Source organism: Lycorma delicatula, chromosome 1 (genome assembly GCF_047948215.1).
Source record: "Lycorma delicatula isolate Av1 chromosome 1, ASM4794821v1, whole genome shotgun sequence".
Taxonomy (NCBI): domain Eukaryota; kingdom Metazoa; phylum Arthropoda; class Insecta; order Hemiptera; family Fulgoridae; genus Lycorma; species Lycorma delicatula.
In genome coordinates, this window is record NC_134455.1 from 213784003 (window position 1) to 213806020 (window position 22018).

The 22018-nt window shown below is 30.9% G+C and overlaps 1 protein-coding gene across 2 annotated transcripts in view; it reads left to right on the forward strand.

Annotated features, from left to right (window-relative positions):
• The first annotated feature begins 3673 nt into the window (after nucleotides 1-3673).
• Nucleotides 3674-22018, forward strand: part of LOC142328259 (mitogen-activated protein kinase kinase kinase 7-like) — a 109634-nt gene continuing 91289 nt past the window's right edge. For both annotated transcript variants that reach the window (XM_075371929.1, XM_075371939.1), the window contains exons 1-3: nucleotides 3674-3891; nucleotides 9738-9966; nucleotides 14709-14826. In XM_075371929.1, coding sequence (XP_075228044.1) covers nucleotides 3814-3891; nucleotides 9738-9966; nucleotides 14709-14826 — 425 coding nt within the window. In that variant the 5' untranslated portion in view covers nucleotides 3674-3813. The remainder of the gene's footprint in view (nucleotides 3892-9737; nucleotides 9967-14708; nucleotides 14827-22018) is intronic.

The following is a 22018-nucleotide window of genomic DNA, read 5'->3' on the forward strand; positions in this document are numbered from 1 at the left end:
AGATAGGATGAAGAAGACATATAGAAGGAGGCCCACATTAAAGGACCAAAGTTTCAGTGGCCCCAGTTTGAAGCTTTTTTGCAAGAGCAAATACCAGTTAGGTCTTGCCAGTTTGATGTGGTAGTACAAACCGCAGATGCCGAGAGACACTGAGAATGTGTGGGCTGTGAGTCCTGCACAAGGAGGGTCTACTTACCTTCCTATTGTGCATAAATAAATGTATTCTGGATGACCTCGGATAAAGAAATAAAATAAAAAGTAGAATAACACGCATAGAAAATTCAGAGATATGATTCTTGCAAATTTTTTTTCTGATGGGTTTTCCATTTTGTGTAAACTAGTACATTGATGAGGCCTGAAGATATCATGCAGCCGAAGTGGAGCACAATCTTGCAAGTTAACAGAGTAACTTCTTGAAGTACATCGACAGGTCAAGAAGAGATTCTACCCTTGCTAGCCTCATTGAGTTAAATGATGTTCATATTGATTATCCTGGTGAAATCTGTCAGCAGTCTGGAGAATTTTTTGATTCAGTATATCAGCCATGTACTCTCAATCGATCTCCTTGTCAACCTTTCCTGAAATTAAACCTAAACATGTTGTTGCAGCTATTAAGAGGTTAAAACTAAGGTCAGCCATTGGAGCAGATTTAATTTCAGCTTTTATTTTAAATGGAGTATGTGATATTATTGCCTCACCTCTTGCACATATATTAGTCTAAGCTTTCGCTACAGTGTCTTTCCGGAGTCTTGGAAGCTTGCCCTTGTGACTCCCATCCCCCAAAAGAGCAGGCTACTAGATATTAAGAATTTTTGATCTGTGACTATTCTTCCTTTCTTGCCTAGGATTCTGGAGAAGATTGCATTGTCCACTTCTCAAACCATGTTAAGACTAGAATATCGCCTGCACAACACGACTTTCTGGCGGTAAGATCCACCATTCTTTACTATATATTGTTAGCCCTGTCATAGAGAATAGAAGTCAAGTTGACATCGTATACCTTGATTTTAAAAAGGCATTCAACAAAATGTCCCACATTGTTCTTTTGAAGAAACTGCATAATTTTATTTTTTCCAAAAGGTATGAAAAACCAAATGTATGATTTCTGTAATCACATGGAGCAAGACGTTTCTGATTAACAGGAAGTTTAACGACAGATATTTTGGTGCCATATTGAGTTTGTTTTCAGCTATTTCTGGTGATTCCCAGCAAACCATTCTTGGCCTGTTGCTATTATTACTTTTTTCAATGACATTGCTGATTTCCTGAATGTCACACCATCATATATACTGATAACATCAGCTTGTCCAGTCAATTAAGTCAGATGATGATTGTCTCTAATTGCAGCATGCAGTTGACTGAATTAATTAAGTGGTTTCTTGATAATTCTCTCCTTTTGAATTTTAAGAAGATTGTAACCAAATTGTTCACTAAGAGATGTTGGCAATACACCATATCCAACTATAATATTAAGAGGGAATTGGATTGTGCGTAAGATTTGGGTGTCCATCTGTGTATAAAATTACTTCTCAAAGGACAAATTGACAGAATTGCGTCGGTTGCGAGAAGGAATTTGGATTTGATCTGCTGGATTGATTGCAATTTCAGTAACATCACCACATGGCCCCTTTATTCAAATCATTTTTATGGTTGCTCTTGGAATATGGCTTCATCATTTGGAACAGAGATCAGGAGTGCAACAATGAGGTTCTGGAGGTTATTCAGAGAAAATTCATCAGATTAATGCAAAACAAATTTCCTCATCATCTTCTCTATCTTGATTATGATAAAGCTTGTCAATCACTTAATCTTTTAGCTCTGAAGAAAAAAAATGTATTTTTGACATGTTTTACTCTTTCAGTAGTAATCATCACAAATTTGATTCCATCTTGGTATTTCTTGACCACTCCCTGAGATCTTTTGAACCACTCATTCCATCTTGCAAATCTACAATTTATCCGTTTAGTAGATCAGAGTTACAAATTGTTTTCATCATCTGATTGATTCTTACAGTCTTCAAAATAATTTAACAAAGATCATCTCCAGTTAGTAAACAACCTTTAATTCTTTTTTCTTCTCTGGATTCTTTGAAAGAATTTCCATGGAGATGATTACCCAGTTCAAATTTTTTATATATTGCTTTGATTACATTATCATAATTACATGCCTACAGATGGGCTTCCTTGATTGATGGTGCAAATATGTCATTAAGTAAGAGGAGATTACTTATTTATTTTTTGACAATTGCCTACCAATGCCTTGCCCACCCTCCCTGTTCTTGTGCTGCTGAGGTGCCTTATCCAAGTTTTAGATTTCTGCTTGGTGACAACATTTTCTTGTTTAGTTATTCCCATCGTTGGGGCATGTGGCATACCATGACTGCTTATTCATTCTGTCACATGTTAAATCCTTTATTTTAGTCATTCTGTCATGCTGCCTCTTCATCTTATGACCATTGCTGGTAAGGATAGGGATGGTTTAGGAGTGAAGGGAGACCATCCAAAAAAGAAGTATTAATAGCAAAAATAGTATTTTTATTGGTTTGGCTGAACAGGTAAAGGGAACAGATTTGACCAACAAATGCAAAAAAGATCAAAATAATCAGTAAAAAATGTTGGGTCTCAGTTGATACAATTGACCAAATTATGTTTTTATCATCAAAATTATGTTGTATTTAGATTATAATTGCTAAAAATAAAAAAAATTAAAAAAGTCCACAGACTGAAGCATTGTAATGATGAACTTTCATGATAGCATGAAAGTCATGCTGACAGCCTTTTTTGATTATCAATATGTACATTGATCATGAGTATGCTCCCCAAGAACAAATTACCAATAAAGGTACTACATAATTGTTCTTCATCAGCTAAGAGATGCTGTTTGATGCAAGAGACCACAGATTTGGAAAAATTCATCATGACAACGGTCCAGCCCAAGCATGGACAACTTATCCAGAGATTCTTGCCAAAACATAGGAACAAACAATTTTAGTATTTCAATTCAGTAAAGTGGTTCTTGAAATTACTCTCAGTAAACATGTGAACAAACCTTTGTATAATGTAGAATGTAGATATAAACTGTAGACTTGTCACAATGCATTGATAAAGGTAAAAAATGTAATAAACAATAAAGCTGGCAAATGAAATAAATGTTTGGAAAAACATCACTCACGAAAAATATTCATTTAAATACTACTGTTTGTAAAAAACTAAATGTTTAAAAAATTCTTATAGGCAATTCCAAAAATATATCAGCAGTTTGATAATAAGATCTGCAGGTAACTCATTATGTTTCTAGTTATTGGAAAGTATCTACAGACATTTAGACTTTATGACTTGATAGTAATTTATGTGGAATTTGTCTAAAATTCCATCATTATTTTCTAATAAAAACTATTTACATAAAGAGGTAAAAACTTCAGATACTGCTTAGTATAACTGAATAAAATAATACTCATTAATGATAAGCAGTTGAGACTGGAAGAAACAAAAGGTCAGTATTTGATAATTGATGTTTCATTAATTAACTTTACTAACTAACTTTAACTTTAATTAGTGGTTTTAATTTTAGGTTTTGAATTTGTGCGCTATTATCAGCTGATATTATTGTATTCACGGTAAAAGGACGTTGCGACCAGTCCAAGTGTATTTTTATTAACAGCTGTTTGTGGAAATTCAAAATGGCGTCTTTGCGTTGTTGGTGTTGCTTAATAATTTACTTGATTTAAGAAATGTTCTTATCTTTTTACAGATTTATTCCAGTAGATATATTAAACTGCAGTAGATATTTAAAATGTGAAGCTACTGAATATAAATGGCTAAAAGAGAAGTATTAAACGTGCAACAGCATAATGTAGAAGTCATTGATTACAATGAAATACAGCTATTAGAGGTTTGAAATTATTATTTTTTAAAAATAATTTTACTAATAAACGACAATAACAAGTGCTTCCTATGCGTTTAGCTGTAATATTATTTTGAGTTCTTTTTCATTGGGTTTTAAACAATTTTTATACTTTAAGTTGTTGAATTAACTTTGGTATCTCATTATTTAATGAATTAAAGATGCCCGTAATTATTCTCTGATTTTATTTTAAATCTTTCTTAATAAACTGCACGTATAAATTGTCGTATGTGAAATGTTATCCGACAATTGAGTAAGAGTTATTAACACTAGTGCAAAGTAACCTTGAAATTAGGGATGAGATAAATAAGTATTAATTTACATAATTTTATAAAAGAAGTTATAATACTGTGAAACCACTTCTAAATTTTCATGTTTACCTCTATAGAAAAACTGCCATTAAGAGGTTATCGCTTACTAACAGGTTCTATCCTCGATTGTCCACAAGGTATATTTACCCAGATTGCAGTGTACAGTTAAGGAGAAAAGTAAGTGAAACAATTGCATGATATATCTGTTGATATACAATCAAATTTTACTTATTTATGAAACAAAATAAACATTCAAATTTTCTTTCCCCAGTGTGAACCAAATATTAAGTGATTCATTATATGTGTGAACAAAATTTTGGTAAAATTGTTTAATTTCATTGACAAAAAATTCATGTGTTTCAAATTAATACTTAGAAAAAAGTAATTTTAAAACATTTTAATGAGAAACATTTTATGTGTGTGTGGATATATATAGGTATATATAAAATAATTTTTTATTATTTTAGAAATTTGTTTTGATTTTGCTCATGATGGTCAAAGTAAAATTATTTAAAACTACTACCTTTTTTAACCATAAATCAAACCAAATTTATTAAATACAATGTTATTAGAAATTTATAATATAATATGTTCTGAAACACTCCTGTGGCTGTTATCAATGTTATTAACTGTGCTGCTGTCCTCCCTAATGAAAAATGCTGGCGCTGTTGGCAGTTTATAGAATTGGGCAGGTGTATTTTTAGAATAGTCTTTACAGCATGTTAGATCTTTGGATTTGACTTATCACTGTTGTGTGCGTTTGTTTCGTATATTTTATGTTACTTTATACACACACACACACACACATTTCACATTTTTAAGTTTTATTGGTAATTTAAATATAATGAACAATTTAATTTTCTTTGGTACACATCACAAAAAGAATAAATATAAACATGCTTCATAATATATATAAAAGCAATTTTAATAGACACTATTTGCTACACCACAAACTGCTCAATCTCATGTAAACAATGTGTTTTTTGAGGTAAGATTCACAGCCTATTCAAAATACCCATGTAGAACTCCTGAGTATTGTGGAATAGCTCGCCAATGGATATAATAGCCCACTCATTACAGAAACTAAATAAAAATTATGACAAACAAAACCAAAAGTATATCATCTAATCACAGAAAACAGCTAGCAAATTTTTAAACAGTGATGTCTGAGAAAAATTAAGCAAAAAACAAACAAAAAAACTACATGCAAAAAGACCGTCACCAAACAAATAGAATGCTCCTTTTCTTTTCTGTTAGCCTCTGGAACCACTATAAGATATTACTTAAGAGGATGAATGAGGATTATATGTATGAATGTAAATGAAGTGTAATCTTGTATAGTCTCAGGTCGACCATTCCTGAGATGTGTGGTTAATTGAAACTCAACCACCAAAGAATACTGGTATCCACGATCTAGAAATAGAATGCTCCTGGGATGTATTAACTGAACTGCTGTAACTGCATAGTGTTCTAAATGGAGCAGATAGATGCAATTTAAAGAAATGATACTGTGCTCATTTAAAAGCTCTCCTTTACAATATTTAGTCAGAATATTCCAACTATCTTGTAAATGCGAATCACAAATTCACCAACAGTGTTAATATTCTACACATATGAAGGACCTCAGAACAAAATTGAAATATTCATAACAACACTTTATATGAACACATACAATTGAAATAAGACTTTTATCATATTCTAAATATGGCCCTTGTTTCCTTCAAAAATCTTCTAGCAATAACATCAGGTAACTCCAAGGCGAGAATAGTGGCATTAGTAACTGAAATTATCACAAGAGGGATTACAAGAAATTACTATAAAATGGGTACAAGAGGATTTTTAAAAACTAAGTAAAATTGCGTGTGCGTGCAAGTTTCATTCGCAGCCCGTCAAAATTGACTGTGGCTGCAGGCAGAGAATTAGGAATATTGAAAACAACAGTGTGGAGAGTTCTCCGTAAATGTTTATTATGCAAACCGTACCATCTTCAATTAATCCACCCTCTTTCTGATGGAGATAGGCTCGATTTTTGTTTATAGTCACAGGAAAAGATGTTGTTAGATGAAGGTTTTCTAAACAAGATAATTTTCAGCAATGAAGCTACGTTTCATATTAGCAGCAAAGTAAACCGTCATAACGTGTGAGTTTTCCCCAAACTCGCACATTTATGTGAAACACATTTGGGATTCTCCGAAAGTAAACGTTTTTTGTGCGATCTCTCGTGAGACAGTGTATGTAAATGACTGTAACCGGCATGATATACCTGGATATGTTACAATTATGGCTTTTGCCTCAGCTACTCAACGACTTCATTTTCCAGCAAGATGGTTGTCCTGCCCATTTTCATAATGAGGTCGACAGTACCTTAACACAACATTACCTTGGTGCTGGATAGAATGTGCATCTGAAGAAGACCAACACATTATGCTGTGGCCACCAAGATCACCAGACCTCACACCACGTGATTTCTTTCTCTGAGGTTACGTGAAAGATAAGGTGTTTATCCCACCAATGCCACACGATATTGCTGAGCTACAGAATCGCATAATCAATGCAGTCAACTCTATCGAAAATGACATGTTAGAACGAGTTTGGCAAGAGCTAGACTTTCATGTTGATGTGTGCCATGTCACCAGAGGAGCACACATTGAACATTTATAGATTTTAACAAAAACTGTTTTGATACCCTGCATCACCTCGTACAACTTTAATTTAGGTAAGTGAAATACTTTTTTTTGTACTGAATTTTTGTAACTCCTAAGAATATTATGAAACGCCCTGTATTTCATAAGCAAGTGTCTTTGTAATAAAGTTTTAAAATTAGCAAAAAATTGGGACATAATACCTTTGTAAATTAAAATATGGCAGCCAAGTTCATTTTTCAATCCGTTATATCTCCATAAATATTAGTTTTATCAAAGTGTATATTATTTGCTAAAATATTAAGCCTTTTATTTTGAGCAAAATGACATTTTACTTTTTAAAATCTATTAATAAGTAGTGGAGTTATGGCAGAAAATATGTAATTTTTGTCTGTTATTATGTTAAATATTAATTTTTTTATTAATTGTTAATTCTAGTACTGTAAGTATCAAATTAAGTAATAATTTTCTCAAAAAAATAGACCTGATAATTAAAAAAATACAGACAGACAAAAAATTACATAAATTTTCGGCCATAACTCAGCTATTTGCAATCGATTTTAAAAACTAAAATGTCATTTTGTTATAAAATAAAAGGCTTAATATTTTAGCAAAACATACAATTTGATAAAACTAATATTTATGGAGATATAACGGATTGAAAAATAAACATGGTTGCCATTTTGTAATTTGCAAAGGTATTTAAGTCCTGATTTTTTGCTAATTTTTAAACTTTATTACCAAGACATTTACCAAATATAAATGTGATTCCTCTATCTGAACTTGAGATATAAATTTTTGTATAAAAATAACAAAATTGTGAACAGGGGGAAAACGAAGTAGAAATTATCATTTTTCCCAAGGATATCTTTTGTTTAGTTTTAAAATAAAATAGAATCTGAACAAGTGTAGCCAGCCTGCCATTTTAGGAACACTGCATAATAATGATTATATTCTGATTGCATAACCTGTAGAAGGTTTTGACAGAGATTCTCAATTGAAAAATGCAAAAAAAAAAATTAATATATTTGCTAATAAGAAAGACTTCTCTAAAAAAAAAAGCTAATTCAAAATTTATTTAGACAGATTTAGAACAGTCTGTATAACAACTGCAATACATATTTTAAAATGAAAGTTATAGAACATGTTTTGGTTATGAGCCCTCACTTTTGTATTGTTAATGCGTGGTTATTTCAAGTATTTCTTGTGTGTGATTATGGGGGACTAAATTTATTTCTAAATCTATCCGGCTATCAATGATAATTGGTTTGTAATTAAGTAGTGAAAGAATATTTCATAAGTAAGTAAAGTTTTCTTTATAAATCTATTAAATGTAGATCTTTAAAAGGTTAGTAATAGGTTTTATATTTCCTTATTCCTACCAGTTATCAACTGGCTTTCTTCTGCATCTTAAAATCTCAGTTTGCTTCTAGATGTTATCTCCAAAACAGAATTGAGTATTGTGTACAGAAATAATTAATTTTTGATAAACTGCTGTTGTCAGTTTTGTCATCTCAAAATTTGTCCTGAGAAAAAACATTTCAGCTTATTTTTTCATATAACGTAAGCTCAAATAATAGCAATAAAAGCATTTAATGTTATGTTGAAATAATAAAAGCAACTGTCTTACCAGGGCCAGTTTTACCTAGCCTAAGATTATTGTGCGGGTAGTTATCTCATTTAGTGCCATTTGTCTTAAATATAATTGATTGTAAAATTTCTAATCTTAAAATACACAGGTTATTTTAAATGTGGTATTGTTCAAGTATTATGTTCTAATTATACTTTGAAAATGACTGTTAAGTAACAAATCAGCATCGAGGACTCGCTGAATTTTTGTAGAACAGATTTTTTCGTGTAATGATGAATTAAGAAAGGTTGATTAGAAATACTTGTTACTGAAAACATACCACTAGATTAAAAAAAAATTGTTTTCTTTCTGGCCTTTACTTCAGGCAATCTTAAGTGAGTGTCCAGTGTATTATCAAAAGAAATAATAATGAATGTTCAACTTTCAAGAGTTTATGTTTTGTTCAAGAGTTTAAGAGTTTTTCATCATTCAGTAGTTTATATACAACATGTATTTTTTGTTCAAATGCATATTTGGTGTGAGATGGGTAAAATAATGTAAAAGATATTGGTAGGACTGGAGCTGGAATGGGGAGGACTGTTTATTGCCTGCACATTTGCGTATTGCCAGTTGTGTCGAGCACTATCTTTTGAACAAGGTTACATAATCGTGTGTTGTTAAACTGCTACAGAACATGTATGTATGACAACTTATTTTGAGATGAATTCTCATGTTGTGTGTTGGTGAAAGTTCAGGGAGAAATTTAAAAGAAGCAGCAGTGAAGAGTGTGATTCAGATGTTAATTAAAAAATTTTGTGAAACAGGTTCAGTGTTAGACCAGAAATGTGCCTGACATAGGTCAGCCCACACTGCAGTGAGGAGACTGCTGCATTGTTTATCTGTATCGAATGCAGGTTATCCATGAGCTAATTAGTGCTGATTATTCTAAAAGGGTTCACTACTGTCATTGGTTCAAGAATTTCATTAGAGGCAACATTGGCATTTTAGATCAAGTGTTACAATAAATTCTGTTATATTATGATTCTGTTATCAAAAGTCTTCTTTCACAGAATAAAGAAAAACAGGAAGAAAGTGAAGAAGATTGTGAAACTTAACCAGAGATATAATTAAACACCCATTAAAAGCTATTTGACTAATTTCTTGAGAGTCAGTCTGTTTTGTATGAATGGCAAATCTTGGATTTCTGATTTTGAAAACATCTTGTCATGTTTGAAATTTATTTATTTAAACCAGATTTTTCCATGCTGATAAACAGTTCTTTCTTTATGTATTTTTATTCTTTTTCTTAAGGTTGCAGGGAAGGGATCATTTGGAGTAGTGTGGAAGGGACGATGGCGAGGTGACTTTGTTGCAATAAAACATATTGAATCTGAAGCAGAAAAAAAAGCATTTGCTGTAGAAGTGCGTCAGCTTTCTCGTGTTAAACATCCTAACATTGTGAGGCTGTATGGAGCTTGTACTTCTCTTAATCGCTTTTGCTTGGTAATGGAATTTGCTGAAGGTGGCTCCTTATATAATGGTGAGTTAAATAATTACTTTTTAATCTGCCAATTGAATATATGTAAAGAAAATAATTTATTATGTATTTTATATATATAATTAAGTTTCCTATAGTTATGTATGAATTATTATTTAGTGTCTTTACAATTTATAATTACAATTTTGTTATTTTTAAACTTGCTGTTTGTGAAGTAACTAAAATCTTAGGGTGTTGATGACTACTTGTGGGTCATAATGACTGTTTCATACAGTTTATACCTGCCATTATTACACCCATTTGATATAAAATTAATGAAAAATTAAAATTTTAATTGTAATTGCAAAATTGTGTAATTTATCATATTTTACAAAATTATGTAATTTACCATAATTTAATACCATATATTTAGTTGGCATAATTACAATTTTTTTTACATATTATTACTTTGTATACACTTATCCCATATCAAATTTCTTTTAATATTTTCATTTTGTATCTTTTTATTTCAATAACATTGAAAAAAGATTACTTCGAATATAGCCAGTAATATTATTTTAAGATTAGAAATGGTATAACGTGGGTGCAGATCTCTGAGGCAGTACAGGGAGGCCAAAGACAAAGGAGAATTCCTTTGTCAGTATGTTATAGGATATATATAGTTTAATAACGTTCTATATGAGTACTATAGGTAGCTCGGGGTAATAATTAATAATTAAAAAAGTATCAGTGTGGACAAAGAAGACAGACTGAAATCGAATCATGTGTACAGGGTTCACAGCTCTTTTACAACATTACAAACATTCTCAACAAAGAACCACATGAATTTGTACCATACTGTGGCACATCCAATCAAAAGGTTGTTATAGTCATAGTCACAATGTTAGTCATTCTAATGCAATAAAAAACTGAGTTATTGTTATCACTTTCAAATAAGTTATAAACATTTACAGCAATTAATTATGACCTGAATAATCAAGAAATTAACTTTTTCACCTATTTAGCTTGCAAAATTAATGCCTTTGTTTCAACAAATATCAGTATTTTTGTGAAATAAGTTTGAAAAAATAGTTTTTGTGTATTTCTTATTTTTCTAAGAGAAATTATTATTATGCATTATAATAACATAATTAATATATATTATTATTAATAACCATGATGCATAATTACTTTTACATGAGACCAGTTTCAGCCTCAAGCAGTCATTTCCTCCCCTGAATCGGTCTGGTCTTGTTAAGGTCTTGTCTGTAATGATAAGATGAGCAGTATTACCTCTCTCTGTCTAACTTACGCAGAACAAAATTACACTATCTCCATGCTGTACTTAACTGAATCAGTGTGCTCTCTGTCTCTCTCTCTCACCCCCCTCTCACCTTCACTCAAGATTGTAAAGTAAAAATTCATGAAAGTATTTTATTTTTTTTAGGGTGAATTTTTTAAGATCAGTTATATATATTTTTTTTAAAGCAGTTATTTTATATCTTAACCAGCTCTTTATAAATTGTATGTGATTTAATCGATATTGCTGTGATCAATTATGGAATTACTTAGTAAAAAATGTATGCAATTTATTTTTGTACTTATTATTATTGTCTTTTATAATTGCATAGGATCACTTTAGTCAGTCCATTATCTCTAGTCTCTTCGATGGAACTATTTGGGCCTTGCGGTCCTCCCAGTTCTTTTTCATATGTTCCGACTTTGTGCCGTTTCTAGTGTTGAAAATGTTCGTGTTGTGAGTTTTTTCTTGTGAATGTCAAACAAGTGGTTTTTGTTGTTGTTTTTTTTTTGTTTTTGATTGTCTTGTTTAATTTTATCTGTGGTGTCTACTGGTGTAAAGACAATTTCCTTCAGTTCCTCTCTTATTTCTCTGATCCATCTGCATCTTGTCCTAGTGTTTTTCAAGTCAAGATTGTACTGTATTAGCCGTTTCAGAAGTCTTGAATCGTGCATCCTCATGGTATGTCCAAAGAATGCTGGTTTCCTCTTACACATGGTATCAGTGATGGGTTCTAACTCTGTACATGACTTTGTTGCGCTTAATCCACCACTGCTCATCTTTCTGGTACTTTTTATTGATCCAGGTTCTTCCAATACTTCTTTTGATTTTCTGGAGTCTGTCTGTTTTTGTTCGTTCAGGTGGAAGAGTGTTCTGCTGAATAAGTGGCTTCTGGTTTTATAACTGTGTTGTACTGTCTTATTTTTGCGTTTATTTTAGGCATTTTTATTGTAAGTGTACCAATCTTTATTAGTGGGTTTGGGGGTTCGTATTTTTGGAACTCATTTTTGAAGATTTTGTAGTAGTCTCTCGACTGTGTTTTATTGAATTCTTCTATTGATTTCAGTGTGTCTTTATGGTGTTGTCTTTTTATCCATCTTAGGGTTTGGATGGTTTCTTTTCTTTGTTTTACTAGATTTTGGAAGGATGTTAATGATTTTTGGGATTGATGAATAGGCGTACTTGATGTGGCTATCATCAAGTAACTTTCTACACTGTTTCATCACATTCACTTTTCCACCATTGTTGTTTTTTACAGGACTTGATTGCGGCTAATTCTTCTGCGATTTGTTTAAGGTTATTGACTAGATCTTTGAGTTTATCCGTGATTGTTATTTTCTTGGTAATTTTCATTCTTGATTGGGTAGGGTCCATTTTCTTTTATTTTTAGGAGCTTGGTTTTGTTGTTTTCTTTATGGAGTAAATTTAATTTTAATTTTGACTATATAGTGGTTCGAGCCTATATCTACTCCTCTGAGGACTTTTAAATTGTAGATCTCCTTGTGGTGGTGTGTTAGTCTATGAAGACATGGTCTATTTGCCATTCTCATTTAGTGTAGTCAGGGTGTTTTCCAGGTTTTGAGTTTTTGATGTTTCCTCTTGACATATGTGGATTTCGAGATTAGATTGTGGTTTCTGCAGAGATTGACAAGTTACTGTCTGTTTTTGTTTGTTTTCTTTTGGGCAGGCCATTTTCCGATGATGCTGTGGGTATCTTATTTCTGTGTCTAGTTGATCATTGAAGTTTCTGATTAATTGTTTAATCTGGTTTTAGAGGATGTTATTTTTAGTTAGGTCAAATAGGTCCGAGAACATTTCTGTTTCGTTTTTGTCTTTTTGAGGGTTATTATTATTATTAGTGGCTTCTTGGGTGTTTATTATAGTGTAGATTTTATTAGATGCTTTTAGAGCAAGTGTTGAGATTCTTGGGGATTGTGACTTGAATTCTTATATGGAGTTTATTATTTTGAGGATGATTAAAAAGCTGGTTCACACTGGGACATTTTTCATCACTCTCTTCTCAGGTATAACTTTTTAAACCTTATATCCTTGAAATTTCATTGCATTTTCATTAGTGTTTCTTATTTCCTGCAAATCCATCATGAGAATTTTATGTTGCTCCATTATTAGGACAGTTATTATTTTTAGTTTACCAGTCTGCACGAGCAAGTTTATGTTGTGTGTGGAATGTAGGTGATTTGCTTTGGCTTGATTTTGGACTTTGTATGTTTCTTGTTCATGTGTGTAATGTTGGGGCATTCCAATGCTTCTGATCGCATGTTATCTTCTAAGTGGCAGCCCACCTTATCTGAACTCTGAACTCAGCCACCTTATCTGGCTGCCTTCTCTGAACTCAGGTTTTTCGTGGTTCAGCTGGTGGAGTATTTCTTAAAAGACCTTTCTTATTGACTGTCAAGGGGTTATCTGTGGTGGGACTAGGTCCCGAGTTATCTAGATGTGATCTGGTGAGGTGTAATTTGATGATAAATGAAGCTGTGAAGTTTGTGTTGATTCAATTCACCATACAATTTCTCCTGTTTGTTCTGGATATATCCAGGCATACCTTGTGAAGGCTCAATGTGATTTTTATTAAAAGATGTTATTTTGTAGAAAAGTTACATAGTCTGATCCTGAACATTATGCCCTTTTCCATTTATAATAATGTAGTATTTTGTTCATCAGAATTTAGCAGATATGTTGTCTAAACATAAATCATCCAACTGAAATATCAGAGCAGTGATATTTATAACCGACAATAAAATATTGTGTATTAATCAATTTTTTGTAGCAGTTGGTGGAGTGAGTGAATTATGTTTTTTTGCAAGAAATTATGATAATTGTAATCAATATGATTTTGTTAAGATTTAACTAAAGATGGTTGGTACATTATTGTAGTAGCTAAAAACAATTCTATTAGTTACATTATCAGTGAAAGAAAAAGGTTACATCTGCATTACTAAAGATAGTTAGTTATATTTATAATTACCACTTGCATAATACAACATCTAAATTAAGAAAATCAACCTTTTGATTTAACAACTATAATTAAAAAATTTAATTATGTATAGAAATGTATTCAAACAATTTTAATAAATAAAGATAGTTTTTTGTAGCCTGTCTTTGTGAACTGAGTTCACATTTTTTTTTTTTTTAATTGTACAAATTCTGTAATTCTTTATTTTTAGTTATCTTTTTAACTTTAGTTATCTATTAGTATCTTTTTCTCTATAATAAGTCAAAATTTCTAGGAGTTTTTCCTGTGTGTGTATGTGTGTGTGTGTGTGTGTGTGTATATATATACATATATATACAGAGAGAGAGAGAGAGAGAGAGATCTTATTTGTTATATATCTAAACCTGTAATAGAACCAGGGAAACACTGTATATTGTTGTAGACTTGTGACTGCCAATTAAAATTATTTTTATATGTTGTGCATGGTTAATGATGATTTTTGGATTTCTTGTTTATTTTTTCTCTTAAGTTTGCTTGTAATTTTATTTTCAGTGTTGCATTGTAAACCATTTCCAACATACACTGCAGGACATGCTATTAGCTGGGCATTACAGTGTGCGAGAGGTGTCGCTTATCTTCATAATATGAGACCCAAGCCCATTATTCATAGGTATAGATTTTTTCTCAAAATTAATTTGATTTAAGCTATTAAGGTACTGTTTATACAGTACTTTCTGTTAAACAGAAAGTTAATTTGTTTTTTTGTACTATCTGTTCATTTGGCTCTGATGCACTTAAAGCATGCATCATATATCTAAGGTATAGGATTAGCTTTCCCTGATAGTGATGGTGTTCACTGTACAACCAGTATTTACTAGAAACAGTGATAATATCAATAGTAGATCAGCATACCATCTATATTTTAGTGTGCATGGTGATATGCAACTACGTTAGGTGCAGAAAAAAAAATGGAATGGGAATCCATTTCACACCTCATTTATCTTGTAAGAGAATTATGGAACATGGTGTGGAATGGTGATCATTTTTGAGATTATCTATCCCATTTTCAGAAGTGATTTATGACTAATGTGAGGTTGCCTACAACAGTTACAGTACCTTTTAATAAAAATAAACAAAATGAATTCTTTACTTTATTAACTTATTTGTTTATTTTAGACAAATAAACTTTGTTTTTCCTTGCTTTTGAATTTCTTATCAATGGTCTTTTAATGGTAGTGTTAAGATCCTTTCATTCATGATAGGTATTTTTTGTACTTCCAATGAAGTAATACTATTTTTTTCACTATATCTGACTGCAAAATAAATATTTTACTACTCATGTGTTGATAATTGATCATTTGGTTTATTGATTCAGTTATTATTTTATGTCTTATTCTTTTTTCCTCTGAAAGCCATTAACTTTTTCATATTTACTGATACAAAAATTTTTTATTAATGACTTGTTAAAGCATGTATAGTTAGAAAAAACTAAAAGTACAAACAATAAATTTTTTTCTAATATTATATGTTAGTTGGCTTCAACGTTACACAGACTAATCACTCCATTGTTTTCTTAGATACCTACAAACTTCGTCTTCATTACTAAAAATTAGTAAAAGTTGTAACCATTATAAATTTTGAATAAAATAGGCTCGTAGGGCTTAAATTAAGTCGGTTACTTTATTTGTATTATATACTTTCTATTTAATAAATTTTGTATTACGTTGACAGATGATTTTAAAATGCGAGGTTAAATGGATTTATTCAGAGAAGACTGCTTGTAGATAATCATGACATAGTTTAATTCTTATTGCACATTCTTGCTAAAAATAAAATTTTATCATAGTATGACATCATGCTCGCAGTGGGAACAAACTTTTCCCACTGAAAGCGTTACGTTAGTGTGCGTACACGCACTCACATAGACTGAGTAATTCTCAGGAATGGTGGTGGGGGTTAGACTGGGAGACCATCGAAAGCCGCATTTTGTGTTCAATTCATCGGTGTGAGCTTGAGTGCAGTGACTTCGTTCAGAAAACTGTTCAGGAGGTTTGCAATTTATGCTTTATTCTGGATACAGGTATGAGAAACTATTATTAAAGGCCTCTCTGCATAAATACTTAATGGATCTATTAAAATATTACTAATCCTTTGACCAGTACATTACATTATGACCAGTACATTACTTTGACCAGTACATTAATACATTATGTATTAATGTTAACTTGTTATAATGTTAAATTATGTATTATTACTTGTATTAATGATAAATTATAACTACAACTAATTTCAGATTAGCCAGTTCCGTATTAGTATATGTATTAATAATAAGATGATATGTGAAATTCTGATATGCAAATATCAAAGTTCAAGTAGATAAATAATAAGGGTTCTACGAGTTTCAAGTAGTTTAATAATGGGTGTTCTGAGTTAAATATCCGCTAAGCAAAAGAGTTAGTTTTATATGTTCTTTTTATGAATTTATGATTTGTTGATTTTTATTTATTTATTTTTTATATATATAAATATTTTGTTTCATAATGAATAAATAATGTATAATTATTCATTGCTGTTAGTAACATTTTTTGTGTTGAATTACTGTAACTGATTTTATGTTATCTTAGGATATAAACTTATCAAGCAGCATAGTCTTGGTAGATTGTTTCACAAATCTCAACATTAGTAAATTCATTAAAAAATGTTAATTTGGTGTAGTATGACGCTTACAAAATGGCATCTGAACTGGGACCAGAAGCTTACAAAGTTAGTCCTTTAAATAAAATTAAACAAAATGTATAACTAAAAAAAAGAAGTTAAAAATTATGTTACACAAAGTTACATCTTTTTTCTTTTTTATAATTTACCCAATTATATCTACATTCCTGTTCATTAAATATATTTAGCTTGCTTGTAATTTTAATAAGCTTTTCTTCATTAGTTGACCTATATTGAGATACATAAATGAGAAAGAATTTTGCCCAAAAAGGACATCACTTGCCGGACATAATTTTTCATTCATGAGTAAGTAACAAATGCTTTGATTTAAACAAGTGTTTCAGTACCAATAAAACTTTTTTAAAGTAAATATTCAATTTTTTATGATTATTTTAAAAACATCCGGTTCCCGTGAATGACCTGTATTAACATGATAAAAATGATGATCATGATTAAATATTCATGATTGAAAGTGTTAGAGGGGTTCCAATTATATCATTAACTATTGGAAATATGAAAAATACTGTGAGATATTCTGTTGAATTGCTATTTCATCAAAAATCAACTTCAAAGTTCTGTGGAGAAATTGAAATCCTTGGTTTTAATTGTAAAAACTACTGCTGATGAAAGTAAAAAACTAAAGAAGAATGGAGAAAATTACAGGAAGAAAGACAGAAGGCCAACAGATAAAGAGAAAGAATGGAGGAATGTAGTAAGTAGATGTAGCACCCAGATAAGAAACGACATGATACTTTTTCATTGGGATGCAGTTCTGAACACGGTACCAACTCATGCATCGCCATTGTTTAGCAATAATGTTTTTGCAATGATAGATGGCAAATAGCATTTGATCATACGGGATGGATAGAAAACCATAGGCTATTCCAGCATTTTCCAGACTGTGTTCTGCAGTACACCGCAAACAATTACTAAGTATTCCATGAAAAATTATGAAACAGGTTAGAGAACAGTGATACATTGTCTTCTTTTTATGTGTTTGACACAATTCAAAACAACTCTTAAAAGAAATTTAAAGAGAAAACATAAACGAAGTGATAGCATGCCTAATAAATTTAGTTATACATCATGACACCAGATGGCCTACGTTGCCAACAAAATACATGCAGATTGCATTTCTGTTAGTGTTTCTGTTCTGTGCTCAGAAGTAAAGAATTGTCTGCTCAGTCACTTTAGTGTTTTAAAAGTATTAGTTTTCATTGGACTTTTTATTTTTTTATTTTATCTTTTTGAAATTGGTAAGTAAAAATTTTATTTTTACGATTACTAACTAATAAGTGTAATATTTTTTATTGTTAAAAGGTACTGTTTTAAAAAATTAATATTGTAATTTTCGGCTACGATGAAGATATTCTGGAAAAGTGAAATTTCACTTGTTATTTTGTGATTACTTTTCTCCCTATTAAAAGCCTTTAAATTTTACCTAAATTTGATTGTCATTTTGTTAGCCAGGATTAAAAGTAGTTCAATCTTTGGCCATTTTTCTATGCTTCCCAACATTGATTGTTAATTTTGCCATCAGTTATCAGTAACACAGTAATCTATAAGTGAATTAGCCACCAAAATTTTAATATTTGTAACTGCATGAACATGTACAAATGTTCATATATATATTATATACACTGTAGATTTATATTTACGTATATTCTTATATTTACATTCAGAAAAATATTTTTATAAATAAATTAATATAATTATTAAAAAATTTACATATTAATATATTTTTTAGGATTTAAAATTTGCCAGCAAAAATTAGAAGTATTAACAGTTGCAATAATTTTGCTCCTGTACTCTTCTACCTAATGTTTTACTTCCTTGTATGAAGTAAAGGAATTATTGTGATTGTGAAAAATTTCATTTTTCAGATTTCAACAGAAACATTCATTTTTACCATCCCTGAATCCATTTTGACTAGTTTTGGGATGATGTCTGTACATACATATATCACATAATTCAAAAACGATTAGCCATAGCCTGTTGAAATTTTGGATTTAGTACTGTTGTACCATCTTGTGCATCTCCCTTTTTGATGGCAATCGACTGAACCAAAAGTGTCCAAAAAAGCCTAAAATCCAAAAAAAATTTGGATTTTGGATCCTTTCTTAACTGCAATAATAAGCCCTCATTGGGAAATTTTCAACGTTTTATCATAAGTAATACTTATTTTCATTGACACCAGAGTTATAGCTAAATAAAGTTTTAATTAATGAAATATTTGGATCTTGCTAGAGAAGGCACATCAGTTTGAATCAGACTTCATCTCCTTTTTTTTTTAATTTAAATATATTGATTTATTAATAATTATTAAACACCATGATTGTAAAAAAAATTTACACAAAAATAAGAATCGGTAAAAAAAAAAAATTTTTTTAAATTGCAAGTTATTAATAATAAGTTAATTAAATAAATTTTTATGGACTTTTAAAAATGTGTATATGTAATTTAATAGGCATTATTAAATATGTGTATATGGAATAGATTTAGTAATAGTTTTTTACTGATATTAATTGAAAATTATAATTTAGAGTTTATTATTTTTGGATTTTTCTAGCTTAATTTTATCTACATTAAAGTTAACTACAGAATGACTGAAAAGTAGACCTTCACAAGAACAACATTACACTGAGGCATACATCTTTAATAAATTGCAAAATATTCTATCTTTTAGTTCATTACTCCTGTGAAGTCGAAGTTGATAATCTTTTCATTTATTTGTTTTTTGTTGTCAATCATTTAATCGCTCTTTGGTTTGATATAATTCTTCCGATCTTAATCTTTGTACACGTTGTCTAGTTTACAAATTTTCTCTCTCTTTATAGTCATCATCCTCTCTTATTCTTTTTATTCTTTCCTTGGTCTTAACTTTTCTTTTCTTCCTCTTGACTTTTTTCCTACCTTAGATGACTTTTTAAATGGAAGTTTAAAAATAGACAGTAAAGTTTAGAGTGAAATTTTACAACATTTGGGTGACTTGCGGCTAACCCATAGTAAATATTTTCCACAATGCCAGGAAGACAATTCTTGGATTTAAAAGTTGTTCATGACAACAGCGAAGCCTACTGATATGAGTTCAGCTGATTGTGAAAAATTAATTGATTTGACAACTAACCGATTCTGGCATAAAACAAAAATTTAAAGAACTACCGTCAAACAAATTTTGGATAAGTTTGTCAGAAGAATATCCAAACTTATCAAAAACGAGCTACTCATATTTTACTTCCTTTTGCAACAATGTATTTGTGCGAGGCATAAATACACTTTCACATTGCGTTGCAACAAAATCCAAATTTAGAGAGAGACGTGATGCTGCATCATATAAAGAATTCAGGTTTCTAATATTGTGCCTGACATTAAAAGAATTTGTAATTTGAAGACTCAAGTATTTCAGAGTCACTGAAAACTAAAAATGTTTTAATTTTTTTTTTTTTTATTATGAGGTTGTAAATAAAGTAATGAGACTAATTTTTTTTTGAGAGCCAAAGTCGCAACACTGTAAAATTACTAGTAAACATATGGTTATATGAACAGCTGATTTTTATTAGGTATTAATATGTTTAGTCAGTTGTTGCCACATGAGACACAAACAAACTTTTCGTGAAACGATTTTTATAGTGCATTACAAAAATGAGTAATAGTATATGAGCAACATTGTGCAATCAAGTTTTGTGTTAAACTCTGTGAGAATGCTACTGAAACTTTTTAAAAATTGAAAAGGGCATTTGGAGATGATGTTTTGTCATGAGCCCAAGTTTTTAGGTGGTTTAAAGCATTTTCAGATGGCTGGGAATCAGTTGTGGACGATCCACAATCTGGAAGATCTAACATCAAAAAGTGATGACAATGTTGAGCGAATGAGAGACTTGATACGGTACAATCAGTGATTAACTGTCAGAATGATTGCAGAACAATTGAATATGAACCGTACCATGGTCCATAAAATTTTGACAAATGAATTGGACATGAAAAAAGTTTGTGCAAAATTGGTCCGAAAAAACCTCACTATTGTACAGATAAACAACAGAGTGGAAGTGTGCCGCAATCTTCTAGGGTGAACTTAAACTGATCCTGATTTTCTAAAAAATATTATTGCTGGTGATGAATCTTGGATATTTGAGTACGACCCAGAAACAAAACGCCAGAGCAAGGTGTGGCACACTTCAAACTCACCACGTCCCAAAAAATAAAAAATTTGCAAATCAGAAATTAAAACCGTGCTAATTTGTTTCTTCGATAGTAATGGCATTGTCCATAAGGAGTTTTTGCCTACATGACAGACTGTAAATCAATATGTTTACCGAGAAATTCTTGAAAAACTGCGGAAAAGGGTTGCTCGCGTGAGACCAGCTATCAAAGGCAACTGGATGTTCCTTCATGACCTTGTCACACTGCACTCTCAGTTGAAGTTTTTGGCAAAGAAAAACATTCCTGTAGTTCCTCAACCACCTTATTCTTCTGACTTGAGTGCTTTTATACAGATTTGAATACTAGATTGTGGATACCAGTGTTCTTTGGTGGTGGTTGGGTTTCAGTTAACCAGAAATTTAGGTACGGTCAACCTGGGACTGTACAAGACTACACTTCATTTACATTAATACATATCATCCTCATTCATCCTCTGAAGTAATACCTTAGATGGTACTGGAGGCTAAACAGAAAAAGAGAGGTGGAACAATTACATATTTAAGCAAATGTACTTTGCTGAACAATAAATCTTTTATGAATTAACTGCTTTTTGTTCGCTTAATTGAGTAGGCCTGATGGCAACAGCTGCATTTTCTTACATATCTGAGATGTAACACTTTACTTTTCAGTGATAAAGAAAGTGCAGCTTTTCCAGATTTTTATATATTTTTTTGGAAACCTTTTGTTGAAAATTTTTTCTCAGACCTCCAAAAATTTCAATGATGAAATTCACATCATGATACTTTTCTTAAGAGTACCTCTGTCTTATATAAGTTTTTGTTTTGCATGAGAGATATTTTATTGACAGATGTTTCACCCTATCTCTGCCCCTTTCTTCAGATAAATGTTTATCTTAATTCAGTCCTAAGTAAAGAGGGTATGGCCAGTCTTCAGTGGGAAGTTAAAATTAGTTTAAACTGTTTTTAAGCTAATTTTCTTATTATTTT